The sequence below is a fragment of the Babylonia areolata genome, chromosome 7, assembly GCF_041734735.1.
Source record: "Babylonia areolata isolate BAREFJ2019XMU chromosome 7, ASM4173473v1, whole genome shotgun sequence".
Lineage (NCBI taxonomy): Eukaryota > Metazoa > Mollusca > Gastropoda > Neogastropoda > Buccinidae > Babylonia > Babylonia areolata.
Window position 1 is genome coordinate 48,032,318 of NC_134882.1, and position 15,000 is coordinate 48,047,317.

General features: G+C 43.9%; 1 protein-coding gene across 1 annotated transcript in view; it reads right to left on the bottom strand.

Annotated features, from left to right (window-relative positions):
* The window catches only part of LOC143283861 (alkaline phosphatase-like), a 28,561-nt gene that overhangs the window by 11,499 nt on the left and 2,062 nt on the right, over positions 1-15,000 (bottom strand). Inside the window, exons 2-4 of the mRNA XM_076590239.1 lie at positions 13,107-13,212; positions 9,746-9,975; positions 4,582-4,762 (exon numbers count right to left, since the gene is read on the bottom strand). Coding sequence (XP_076446354.1) covers positions 4,582-4,762; positions 9,746-9,975; positions 13,107-13,176 — 481 coding nt within the window. The 5' untranslated portion in view covers positions 13,177-13,212. The remainder of the gene's footprint in view (positions 1-4,581; positions 4,763-9,745; positions 9,976-13,106; positions 13,213-15,000) is intronic.

Consider the following 15,000-nt stretch of genomic DNA (forward strand, 5'->3'; position numbering starts at 1 on the left):
ACTTCTTTCTTTCTTTCTTTATTTTTTATAGTTATATCTATATGGTTATGTACCAATGTAACTATCTATCTATCTATCTATGTATTCATGTATGTATTCGTTTATTCATTTATTTATCAACCAATTCATTTATTCATATTGATTACCAACACTCTCACATACACATGCACACAGACACACAGACAGACAGGCACACAGACAGACACACAGACAGACAGACAGACAGACACACACACACACACACACACACACACACACACACACACAGACACACACACACACACACACACACACACACACACACATATATATATATATATATATATATATATATATATATATATATATATATATATATACAGACAGACAGACAGACAGACAGACAGACAGACAGACAGACAGACAGACACACACACACACACACACACATATATATATATATATATATATATATATATATATATATATATATATATATATATATATATATATATATATATATATATATATATATATATATATATATATATATATATATGTGTGTGTGTGTGTGTGTGTGTGTGTGTGTGTGTGTGTGTGTGTCACATCACACCGTCAACTCCCTTCAACATCCTAACCACTTTCACTTGTCATTTAGAATCAGTTCAGCACGTTGCAAACTATAAGCCATTGAACAAGTACACCACACTCCAACCCAAACCTCCATTCTTTCGACCCCACCCCCATCCCCCAATCCTTCACCTTCACCCCATATCCAATCCCCCACCTCCACCCCACTCTCACTTCTTCAATTCCACCACCTATCTTCTACACCACCCCCAATCCTTCGACACCCCCACCCCACCCCCCAAATCCTCCACATCTACTCCCAATCCATCACCTCCACCCCCAATCCTTCACCTCAACCATCACCCCCAATCCATCACCTCCATCCCCAATCCTTAACCCCCACTCTCACCCACAACCTTTCACCTCCACCCCCAATCCTTCACCTTAACCATCACCCCCGATTCTTCACCTCCACCCCCAATCCTTAACCTCCACCCTCACCCCCAATCATTCGCCTTCACCCCCAATCCTTAACCTCCACCCCCAGTCCATCACCTCCACCCCCGATCCTTAACCTCCACCACCAATCCATCACCTCCACCCCCAATCCTTAACCTCCACCCTCACCCCCTATCATTCACCTCCACCCCCAATCCTTAACCTCCACCCCCAATCCTCAACCTGCAGCTCCAATCCATCACTTCCACCCCAATCCTCAACCTCCAGCCCTAATCCATCACTTCCACCCCCAATCCTCAACCTCAAGCCCCAATCCATCACTTCCACCCCCAATCCTCAACCTCCAGCCTCACCCCCAATCATTCACCTCCACCCCCAATCCTTAACCTCCACCCCCAAAACTTAACCTCCACCCTCACTCCCAATCCTTAACCTCCACCCCCAATCCTTAACCTCCACCCCCAATCATTAACCTCCACCCTCACCCCCAAAACTTAACCTCCACCCCCAAAACTTAACCTCCACCCCCAATCCATCACCTCCACCCCCAATCATTAACCTCCACCCTCACCCCCAATCATTCACCTCCACCCCCAATCCTTAACCTCCACCCTCACCCCCAATCATTCACCTCCACCCCCAATCCTTAACCTCCACCCCCAATCCTTAACCTCCACCCTCACCCCCCAATCATCAACCTCCACCCCCAATCCATCACCTCCACCCCCAATCATTAACCTCCACCCCCAGTCCATCACCCCCACTCCCAATCATTAACCTCCACCCTCACCCCCAATCCATCACCTCCACCCCCAATCATTAACCTCCACCCCCAGTCCATCACCCCCACTCCCAATCATTAACCTCCACCCTCACCCCCAATCCATCACCTCCACCCCCAATCCTTAACCTCCACCCTCACCCCCAATCATTCACCTCCACCCCCAATCCTTAACCTCCACCCTCACCCCCAATCCTTCACCTCCACCCCCAATCCTTAACCTCCACCCCCAATCCTTAACCTCCACCCTCACCCCCCAATCATCAACCTCCACCCCCAATCCATCACCTCCACCCCCAATCATTAACCTCCACCCCCAGTCCATCACCCCCACTCCCAATCATTAACCTCCACCCCCACCCCCAATCCATCACCCTCACCCCCAATCATTAACCTCCACCCTCAACCCCAATCCTTCACCTCCACCCCCAATCCTTCACCTCCATCCCCAATCATTAACCTCCAACTCCACCTCCAGTTCTTCACCTCCACCCGCAATCCCCCCCCCCTTCCACCGTCACCCCGTCCTTCACCTCCATGCCCAATCCTTCACCCCTAACCCAAATACTCCACCTGCACCCTCACCTCCAGTCCTTCACCTCCACGCTCACCCCGAATCCTTCACCTCCATCCCACAGTCCTTCGACCCGCCCCCCCCCCCCCCTCAAATCCTCCACGTATACGCCCAATCCTTCACCTCCACCCCCCCCCCCCCCCGCCCCCCAAACTTCCCCATCCACTCCACCCCCAATCCTTCACCTCCACCCTCACCCACAATCCTTCACCCCCACCCCAATCCTTAACATACAACCTCACCCCCAATCCTTCACCTCCCCCACAACCCTTAACCTCCACCCCCGATCCTTCATCTCCACCCCCAATCCTTCACCTCCACCCTCACCCCCAATCCTTCACATCCACCCCCAATCCTTAACCTCCACCCCCAATCCTTCACATCCACCCCCAATCCTTAACCTCCACCCCCAATCCTTCACATCCACCCCCAATCCTTAACCTCCACCCCCAATCCTTCACATCCATCCGCAATCCTTAACCTCCACTCTCACCCCCAATCCTTAACCTCCACCCCCAATCCTTCACATCCTCCCCCAATCCTTAACCTCTACCCCCAATCCTTCACATCCACCCACAATCCTTAACCTCCACTCTCACCCCCAATCCTTCACATCCACCCCCTATCCTTAACCTCCACCTCCACCCCCAATCCTTCACCTTCATTCCCAATCCTTCAACTCCACCCCCAATCTTCAGCTCCACCCCAAATCCCTCACCTCCACCTGTATGCCTGACACTTTACCTCCACCCCTAACCCTGCTCACTTCACATGCCATTCATGTGTGACTGACTGGCCACGCGGACTTTAATTTCTCACGGGTGTTAGTCATGGAAGACTTACCGACCCTGTTACCTCATTCTTTGAAACAAACAAAAATCAAACAACCCCCCCCCCCCTCCCCCCCAAAAAAAAACAACAACAAAAAAACAAAAACTCTCTCTCTCTTTTGTTGTTGACCGACTATGCGTGTCCAGTTCATCCGCGGCCCACCCTCCCCTCGTCCCCTAAAACCACTCCACCCCCATACCGCCTCTCTCCCTACCCCTCACCTCTCTCCCTACCTCCACCCCCCCTCCCCCCCATCCCCGTACCAACAACACACCTGTTTCTGACGCCCCTAATATACCATGGGTCACCAGTCAAGCACAACCTCTCTCCCTACCCCCACCTCTCTCCACCCCGTACCAACAACAAACCGGTTCATGACGCCCCTAATATGTCATGGGTCACCAGTCAAGTGTAATGACCACACACACGTCGTTGGTTAGGAGGCTAGCTCTTAGAACCGTCACCCTGTCCCTCTCTTTATGTAATCAAAATATGAAAAGGCCCAATGCGTTTGTTCATTTCCACATCCTCGAGGCCCAACTGAATGTAACCCGACTGGAAATTGTTGTAGCCACAGACTAAACGTAAGCGAGTCCCACTTGCATATTTTATTGATTCTTCAGTTGCTTCCCCTTTTTGACTCACTTGTGTAAACAAAGTGAGTCTATGTTTTAACCCGGTGTTCGGTTGTCTGTGTGTGTGTGTGTGTGTGTGTGTGTGTGTGTGTGTGTGTGTGTGTGTGGTAAACTTTAACATTGACATTTTCTCTGCAAATAATTTGTCAGTTGACACCAAATTTGGCATAAAAATAGGAAAAAATCAATTCTTTCCAGTCATCTTGTTTAAAACAATATTGCACCTCTGGGATGGGAGCAAAAAAAAAAAAAAAAAAAATAAAAAAGAAGCCTAATTATATTCAAACTGCATTTACTGTGATATTTATATTTTTTGTATTCTCTAAACTTGGCACTTTGACCTCTTATTCTGACACAACAACAAGAGGAGTCATTATCATCATTTTTTGTTCAAACAGGAACTTCTTTTGCTAAGCATGGAATTTTTATTTATTTTGCAAACGTTTTGGTGCAGAGAGTATAAAAAGGGAAATTACTCTGTAATTAATGCTAGGGGACTTAATTTATCACAAGTGAGTCTTGAAGGCCTTGCCTCTCTTGTTTGTTGTCTTTCTTCCACACATGCCCTTTTTTTTTTTTTTTTTTTTTTTTAATCCGTATATGTATGAATGTCTTCTTTGCCATATGTACATTTTCTCAAAACAAACATTCCAAATGAGGCAAAGGAATGAGATTGCTTACCCTGATTGTCATACGACTGACTTGACTAAAACAAATTTATATTTAAAAAAAAAATCACTCTCGACACTGACCCGCCATGTGTGACCAGTCCAGCATAGTGACCACTCGGACATCGGGGTCGTTGGCTAGAGAGCAGTTACGCCGCTTGACACGGGCGTCGACGCCGATGGTTCCGAAGTTGCCCTTCACACCACTGTGGTAGGCCGTGCCTGTGGAGGCCGAGTCGGCCGTCTGCCGGTCCACGGAATACGTCTGGAAGACGAACGGATGTGGTGGTGGTTGTTCAATATAACACAATACCATACAATGCAAAACAATACAATGCCAAGGAATGCAATGCCCGTTCCATCACACTACATGCAACGCAATACGGATAAATGTAATACGAATCAATTTTTACACATCACAAAAAAAGAGAAAAAACACCAAAAAACCCCAACCCAAATACAATACAATACAATACAATATCAACTCATCATTCCATCCTCAGGGGAAATCATTGTGCCTGCTCAAACATACATGAACAATCCTGTAAACACAATGATAGCAATGACTGAGTTGTTGTCACGATTCGCCTAGCAGGCTTGATGTGCACGCTCCGTTCCCTTTTTTTACTTATTAGTCTTTTAATTAACCAAGTTTTTTTTTTATTGTGAATGGTGTCAACTTCTCTGCCATGACCTGGACAACACCGTGGTATCTTTTTCTTCGACCTTTGACCATGGATAACAGAAATACGTTAGAATTTATTTGGTCCCTCTCTCTTCTCTGTGTCATGGCAAGATCGCCAACCACTGTGAGTGATTTCTTCGCACGGCCTGCCAATGTCAATGTGTCGTTTTGTCAGTTTCCGTGTACTCTTCCAGCACAAGCGCACCCACATGACACCAACAAACACAGTGTTTATTCCGCGGCTTACTCTCGGGCACAGCTCATGGATTATCAAAACCAGTGTTCATCTTCTCTGACGACGACCAGCGCCTCCCCAGTTTCTTCCTCCCTGCCATCATGGACTTGCGCTCTCTGCACCACACTGTGCCGGCGCCTTCAGGGACTAGGGATTCATTCCCGCTGCCTGCCCTGTCTCAGGAAGCCCACCAGGAAGAAGCGTCCTTACAGAGGAGGTTGTAGGAAGCAGGGGATGAAAATTCCTGTTTGGATTACCCCGCCCACCGATAGTAACTGTAAGTCTGTTCCATCTCTCTCGCTCAATCATTCTCGGAAATGTAACCTTGCTAATCTGATCAAGATCGACACCACTATTTCCGCCCAAGAACATTCTGATTCTTTTAAAATAATGTGTCTTAACACCCAGTCGTGCAGAAACTTCTGCGTTCACTCGTATGCACACGAGTGGGCTTTTACGTGTATGACCGTTTTTACCCCGCCATGTAGGCAGCCATACTCCGTTTTCGGGGGTGTGCATGCTGGGTATGTTCTTGTTTCCATAACCCACCGAACGCTGACATGGATTACAGGATCTTTAACGTGCGTATTTGATCTTCTGCTTGCATATACACACGAAGGGGGTTCAGGCACTAGCAGGTCTGCACATATGTTGACCTGGGAGATCGTAAAAATCTCCACCCTTTACCCACCAGGCGCCGTCACCGTGATTCGAACCCAGGACCCTCAGATTGACAGTCCAACGCTTTAACCACTGGGCTATTGCGCCCGTCATGCAGAAACAAAACAGATGCAGTGTGTGACTTGATCATCGAGGGAAACTATGATCTTGTGTTTTTAACTGAGACATGGCTGAGACCTACCGGTGATGAATGTGATATTGTTAATGTGAACCCTCCTAGTTTTACTTTGAAATCTGTTCCTAGAGAGATTGGTGTAGGTGGTGGACTTTAGGGACAGTTTAGCTTGTTACATACAAGTTTCTGCTCAAGACCTTGATTTTAAGTCCTTTGAAGTGTGTGAAACTCGGCTGTGCTACGAGAAACAGCATGTTACATTCCTCACAGTCAATATACCACCACCAAACAAAAAGAACAAACATTCGAACAAAATGTTTATCAATGAATTTTGTGATTTGCTGGATTGTTTTATCTCATGTGATAATATTTTTATTGTTGGTGATTTTAATTTTCATTTTGATTCAACTTCTGATGCAAATGTTGCTTCTCTTAAAAAACAAATACCTGAAAACCATTGTTTACAACAGTTCGTTATGGCTGCCACCCACCGCCACGGTCATACATTAGACTGGGTCATACAAACAGTGCAACAGATCTTCTTGTTGACAAACTCATCTCTGACCACTCTGTGATATCATTTAATCTTAAGCTCATAAAGCCTGTAAAGATAAAGAAAAAATGTTTACTCACGCAATTACAGATCTTTATAATTATGTTAATCTTTTAAAAGTGGATGTTTCAGAAGTATTTGCCACCAGTCTGTATACCAGTGACCTGATCACATTTTACAACGCTTCCCTCCAGGAACTGCTTGATAAGCATGCCCCTCTCACAATGCGTGTTGCGTTTGATCGTTTATGTGCACCCTGGATTTCTCTTGAAATCAAGATGGCAAAACAGCAGCGTCGCATCGCTGAGCGAAAATGGCGAAAGTTTGGTCTGGAAATTTTCAAGCAATATTGTAAATCAAATGATCCGCGATGCGAAAAAGAAATATGTGTGCGACAGAATTACTGACGCTGATTCCTCCAGAGTTCTGTTTCGCTTGGCCAGTCAGATGATGGGGAAGGATGTCCGAACTGTTCTGCCTGGCAATATACCTTCTGAAAATCTAGCTGATAAAATTATTGATTATTTCACTACTAAAATAGAGATGATTAGAAGTAGCTTCGTTTCTCCTACTGATTTTGGCGAATCTGATACTTTAAATGGAACACAGTTCACTACATTCCAGACAGTTACCAAGGAACAGGTCAAAGATGTCATCCTCAAGGTGCCAAAGAAATCATGCAGTCTCGATCCTATCCTACAATATATATTTTGCCAATGTTTAGAAGAATTACTACCTATTATAACCAATATCATGAATATATCCCCGACCTCAGGTGCTGTCCCACAGTCCTTCAAGCATGCCTTGGTGCGTCCCCTTTTGAAGAAAGCTAGTCTTGATCCCGAAAACCTGAAAAAACTATAGACCAGTATCAAACCTCCCATTTCTGTCTAAAGTTTTAGAACGTATTGTGCTTGGCCAGCTTATGAAACACCTTGAGATGCACAGTCTCCTGGAGCCATTTCAGTAAGTGTACAGAAAGGGACACAGTACGGAAACGGCCTTACTACGTGTGGTCAATGACCTGTTGCTAGCATCTGATGCAGGCAAGGTATCCATTCTGTCACTGCTGGACCTTTCTGCAGCATTTGACACAATAGACCATGAAATTATGGTCAGAAGGTTGTGTGCTGTGTTCGGACTCAATGGTACTGTAATGAAATGGTTTCATTCCTACCTATCAGGTCGCACACGCTCTGTCCTTATAAATGGAAACCAGTCTGTTCCATCTGTGCTCAGATATGGGGTACCACAAGGTTCCGTCCTGGGACCTATACTCTTTACAATGTACACACAACGTCTAAGTTTGATCATTCGACAGTCTGCACCTCACTATCATCTGTTCTGTTTGCTGACGATTCTCAACTGCATGATTCTACTATTCTCTCTGAAATTCCATGTTTAGCTTCTAAATTTAAAACTGGTATAGAAAATGTAGCAAAGTGGATGAAAGCAAAAAACTAAATGACGACAAAACAGAACTCATGTTGACTGGTAATAAAAATAAGCTCAAGCAGATAAATACAACGTCTATCATTTGTTCTGGCATAGAAATTTCTTTTTCTAGTTCTGTCCGCAATCTTGTTTTTTTACCTCGATTCATCCCTCACGATGGAAACTCATGTGAAACACCTGTGTAAAGTTCTTTACTTTCAGCTTCGTAAGATTAGTAAAATCCGCCCCTTCCTGTCTGTTGATGCAGCCAACAAACTTGCTGTTGCCTTCATTTTATCCCGCCTAGATTATTGTAATTCTCTCTTAGCTGGCCTTCCCAATGATAAACTCTACAAGCTCCAGAAAATACAGAATAGTGCAGCTCGACTCGTACTTAAAAAGTCGACACTTCATTGGTTGCCCGTTCAAGCCAGAATTGAATATAAGGTTTCCTGCCTATCAGATCTCTTGATTCCTCCCAGCTAACTGTTGCCCGATACTTCCTTAACTCCTGTGGAAAGAGGTCATTTTCCGTCTTCGGCCCAACAACTTCTCTGCCTATTGCTCTGAGACAAACAACTCATCTATCTACCTTTAAAGCAAATCTTAAAACTTATCGCTTTAAAAAATACTTGCCATGACTCAAATAGTGCTGTTGTTCCAGGCCCATGGCAATGTGAGTGTGTGTGATGGGAGAGTAGAGAGAATGGGGGTGGGTAGATGGATGGTGGTGGTGTGGTTCGAAAGGGAGAATGACCCGATTTTTACCCCTTTTACCTTTTCTACTCAAAATTTTATTTTACATTTTTTACATAACCTGTGGCATGCAGATTACAATTATGTTCCTTTTCACATGTATGTATTTTAAGTGAAAATTGCTGTCATCTCAACCCTTTAATCATGTGTGTGTTTGTGCGTGTGTGTTAGTGTGAGTGTTGGAGTGTAACAGTTGTAGTAGTGATAGTATGTTACTTTGTGAGTTTTATGCATTGTGTTTTTATAATATTAATGATTCTATTTTATGTTTCTGCTACTTTTTATATGCTTTTTTGTTTCACTTTAGGTATGGGATTGTATCATAGCGCTATATAAAGATAAAATATCAAAATATTATTAAAACAACGCAGAGGCATAAGACACTTTTTAAAGTAGCAGTAGTAGCAGCAGCATATGTGATGATAATGGTGGTAGTGGTGGTGGTGGTGGTAGCAGTAATAGTAGTAGTCATCTAGCAGCAACAGCAGTGGTAGTAGTAGTAGTAGTAGTAGTAGTAGTAGTAGTAGTAAGCCAGCAGGAGTAGCAACAACAACAACAACAGTAGTAGTAGTAGCTGCTGCTGCGTCTGCTGCTGAATCTGCTGTTGCTGCTACTACTGCTGCTACAACTGTAGACCGTAACAACAAAGAAAACACAAAATAACGATAACAACGATGATGATGATGATGATGATGATGATGATGATGATGATGGCCAAAACAACAGCAACACAACAACGAAGAAGAAGAAGAACAAGAACAAGGACAAGAACAAGACGGCCACGGGCACCTTGGACAAGGCAATGTGGGGGAACGTCTCGAAGGACAGCCTGGTCTCCTCCCCTGTCCGTCCCTCTAGCTGCCCCTTGTAGACCCTGGCCGCCATCACGGTGGATAGACTCATGCCGTCGCCCAGGAAGAGGATGACGTTCCTGGCCACTCCGTGGTTCAGCCTGACACCGAGGGCTTCCTGCAGGGTCTTCTGTCCGACGTCCATCCAGAACCGTCTGTCCTCAATGCCTGGTGGAACAGTATTCACAGTGATGCCCCTTTATCTTTCTCAGAACTTTGCTGCTCCTGGCAGATGTATGCACCGATAAGAGAAAGTAGTAGTAGTAGTAGAAGAAGAAGAAGAAGAAGAAGAAGATTGATTGATTGAATCTTTAATGGGTAAAGAATTAGGCGCAGTAAAGGCCTTTTTTACAATTCTGCCCATTTAACGACACAACACATAAAAATAAAGGACACAAAACAGAAATAAAATGAAAAAAAATAAAAAATAATAAGAACGACGAATAAGAATAGTAACTGGAATAGTCTATTAAAAGTGACAAAGCAATGAAAAGAACAACTGGGACATTATCATATACTTACACACACACACACACACACACACACACAAGAAGAAGAAGAAGAAGAAGGTCGTGGAAGAGTCTTTGGGAAGGCGATGGGGGTGGGGCTAAGTTTGGTAGATAAGGGAGAGATGAGGTGACACTAAAGAAACAATTCTGGATTGCAATTGTTAGCAAACTTGCAAAGGCACGCATGTATAAAACCCTTAACAGACTGTGTAATTCTGATGATCAACCATCTCTCTCTCTCTCTCTCTCTCTCTCTCTCTCTCTCTCTCTCTCTCTCTCTGTGCGTGCGTGCGCGCGCGCTCGTGTGTGTGTGTGTGTGTGTGTGTGTGTGTGTGTGTGTGATTATTGTTCTTGATGCTGTTGATGGGGTTCTGCTGCTGATTGCTGCAAGAAGATGATTTTTTCATGCATGCAGATGGTTCAGTCACCAAAGATCAGTCGCATGTGGATGCACTGGAAAGCAAAAAACATTCAGTGAAGAGAATGCCGCGTACAAATTTACAACATCCAGCCTGACAATGGAACCTAAAGCAGTGACGTATGCTGCCTAGTGGCTGGCATCTATACGCGTGCCTTAAACCTAGCATGCCATAATTCTGAATGACTCTATGAACGTCTTTCAAAGGAGCCCAAAGGGCAAGTGGGATGGCGTGCTTTGATCAGACAGATGTCAGGAAACAGACACTGTGTGATCCTGCCTGATGTGGCAGCCAGTAGATTTCGTGCTGATTTTCAACAATTTGGGTTATGTATTTGTCTGTGTCTAAGTCACAATGATGCGCGCGCGCGCGCGCGCGTGTGTGTGTGTGTGTGTGTGTGGCGTGATTCATCGTAGAAATTCACGCTCTGAGCCGGATATCGGCCTTGTTTAATCTTTTGAGTCACACAGGCCCTTTAGTTGCATACACTGGCATTGTGTTTCGCTGCAGTTTACACCATGCAAGCACAGGCACTTGTTGTGCATTCGACAATGGCTTTGTGCAAGTGTCATTGCTGGTTTTCGCTTTAAGTTTTGAGGTGTTTGCAATGTTTGTCTGCTAGGCTTCGAACCGCAGAGAAACAAAAGTACCGATATCTTGTCGGAGTTTGAAATTACTGTCGCGTTTGTTTTGGAGGGACTGAGAGAAACCCACAAAAGATCTTTTAGTCTGACCGACTTGCCGATAAATTAGTAAGTTAAGTGCCATACTATGTTTTATTATTATCATTTTATTAGTATTACTAATATTATTACTGCTACCTTTTTCTATATTATAATTATTATTTATTTATTTATTTATGCAAGCTTATCTATTATTTATTCCCCCGTTTTTTGGGGTTTTTTTTGTTTTTTTTGTTGTTGTTTTTCTCAAGGCCTGACTAAGCGCGTTGGGTTACGCTGCTGGTCAGGCATCTGCTTGGCAGATGTGGTGTAGCGTATATGGTTTTGTCCGAACGCAGTGACGCCTCCTTGAGCTACTGAAACTGAAACTGAAACTGGCTGCCACATCGTTGGTTCATTAAACATTGTATGCATGAGTGACTGATGACCGACTCCGAACCGAAACCTTGGTGTTCCGCTGAATAATTGTTTCAACGAAGTTTCAATGTGGTGCGTAGCAAATGCTGTTGTTGTGCTTGAATGTTGACTATCTTGCATAACAACTATTATATACCATATATTCGTATACGAATAAAAGCAGCGTATTCAGCAAAGACCTTTGCCACCTTGTGAAGCGGTGCATTGTACGGACATCTTCAATCCTGTCATCATCTTTTCTTTTATTAAGAAATTCATGCGTTTTTTTTTTTCCTTCTAAGCTTCGCACAAAGACATACGTTTCGGACAGTGCCAGCTTTTGTAGAGGACATCAGTAACCCACAGCTAAAGACATTTGGACTGGTCTATGTATGCTAAACATTTGTAAAAAATAAGACTGAAACAAAAGGAGCTGCCTGACCTACCCATAAACCCCCCTCTCTCTCTCTCTCTCTCCTTCTCCCATTGCATTACTCCTTAGGTGATGTTCACTTTCCAGTGTGTTATTATTGTTGCTACTATGTTAGTATTATCATTAATATTTTCATTGTTGTTGTTGTCAGTGGTAGTTGCGGTAATAGTAGTTTGGGGTGGGTTTTTTGGTGTTTTTGTTGTTGTTTTTTCTTGTTTAGTTAGTTTTGTCTTGCACTTCAACCTTCTTTTCATTGTCAAATAATGTATTTTCGCCATTGCGTTTATGTATTGCTTGTTGCATATGAACGAGCACGATATAAGCTCATGCTTGTTGTTGCTCAAGTCTTATTAATTGAACGCTGTATTGTACATTGTTTCTTGATATTAAAAATGTTTAAACCAAACCCAATGCGATTGTCAAGGCTTTGTGAGCCTTACATCGGTAAAGGTGAAAATGTGTTTTAAAAAGATACATAATACATTTGCCCAAAGGAAGCAGTACAAATAAACAGGCAGGTAAAACACCAAAATAAAACATAGATGAAAAAAAAAATGTAGAAGACCGATGATTGAAACAAAATGAGGACAACATTGATACAAACTCAGAGAGCCCGTGCACACCTTCCAACGCACTCACACCCACACCAGTGCACACGCACACACACACACACACACACACACACACACACACATATATATATATATATATATATATATATATATATATATAGAGAGAGAGAGAGAGAGAGAGAGAGAGAGAGAGATGCACACACACACACACACACACACACACACACACACACACACACACACACACACACACACACACACACACACACACACGAACACCGAGTTACCATGAACAGGTCCAAGCAGTGATGCAGCCAAGGCCAGTGAAACAAGGATGCAGACTGTAGTACCCATCATGAAGGTCTGTGGGCTTTACCACGCCAAGCTGGCGACCTGGCCAAAACAAAACCTGTTGATATACAACTGAAGATGATGGTCGTGTAGTGTCGTGTCGTGTCGTGTCGCGTCGTTTAAGGCGGAACGTGGCAGGATGGTTAAGACGCTCACCCATCTACCGATACAGTCCTTGGGGTCTTGGTTCGTATCCCGCTCTTGCTCTTTTGACCACATTTGACCGGAAAATCAGACTGAGCGCCTAAGTCATTCGGACGAGACGAAAAACCGAGGTCCCGAGTGCAGCATTGATATCGTGTGCAGCACGCATTTAATGCACTGAAAAAGAACTCATAGCGATGAGAATGTCCTCTGACAAACTTCTGCAGACGAGATCCACTCTGATAGGCATACAAATATAATTCCATATGCAGACACTTCAGCGCGTCGTATATCACATATTAGCGAATTTTTTTTCTGCTGAACAATCATTTCCAAGGATAACCCTTTTGTTTCCGTGGGTTATTTTGTGCGCGTTAAAAGTATGCTACAAACAGGGTCCAGTACATATGTACTCATACTCATCCCAGAAAACAAAACAAAAAGACAACCAAAAACAACTGGCACTCAGACCACCACTCAGTCAAGTGGAGACGTGGAGGTGGGTAAAAGGAGGGGTGGAGGTGGATAAAATACCGGTCTATTCAGAGGATTCGAACTCGTGGTCTTCCGCTTTCCAGTCGGACGTATCACCAACAGACCACCGTTGCAATGGCAGTGGCGAATGTGATGATGTTTTTCTGTCTTACTTTTTTTTTTTTTTTTTTTTTTACTTATCTAATTACTTATTCATGTATCTATCTTTATAACGAGCCTGTATTTGTTTCCATGTGGTTTGTAACTGATTGATTGAATAATGCGCCGTTATATCTACTGTTGTTACTGATTTAAAAAAAAAATGTTATATTTTTTTTTCTTATTTTTGTTTTTATATACTATTCTAATTTGTCACTTCATAAATTTAACTATTTGTCTTTCTTTTTCTTTTTTTTTTCTTATTTTACTTCATCCCCGCCTGACAAAGCGCGTTGGGTTACGCTGCTGGTCAAACATCTGTTTCGGAGATGTGGTGTAGCATTTATGGGCTTGTCCGAACGCAGTGACGCCTCCTTGAGTAACTGAACTGAACTGAGCTGAACAGTTGCTGATGCTGTTGCTGAAGCAGCAGTTTCCTAATCATTATTATTGATATTTGAATGATTTCATCATTGTCATAGCAAACTTTTTTTTATGATCATCATGAATTGTCTTTGACACGAGAAATAATGTCATCTCTCAGTGTATTTTAATCCTGTTTCAGACACGTCTCTCTCTCTCTCTCTCTCTCTCTCTCTCTCTCTCTCTCTCTCTGTGTGTGTGTGTGTGTGTGTGTGTGTGTGTGTGTGTGTGTGTGTGTGTGTGTGTGTGTGTGTTTTGTTTGTTTGTTTGTTTGTTTGTTTTTTCAACAGTCAGGTTTCCACCCAAATATAAAAGTGGGGGATTCGAGACGTGGGTAGGTGAGTGGGGTGGATTCGGGTAGAGAATGGATATATGGGGTACGGGAGAGGGTTAAAGGGGGGTGGGGTGACAAGAAAAGGGGTGGATGGGTGGGGTAAGACTGTGCAAAGATCCCCTGGAGACACAAACAGTGCAGGTGAAAGCCTTCAAATGGCAGCAATCGCCCCGCCACCCTATCCTATTTCTTCCAGATCCCCCTTCCCCCCCATTTCCACAATCCCCACCCCCACCTAATCCCGTCCACAACTCACCCACCCTTCCAGTACGACAACACACATCGAGCGTCAGAGG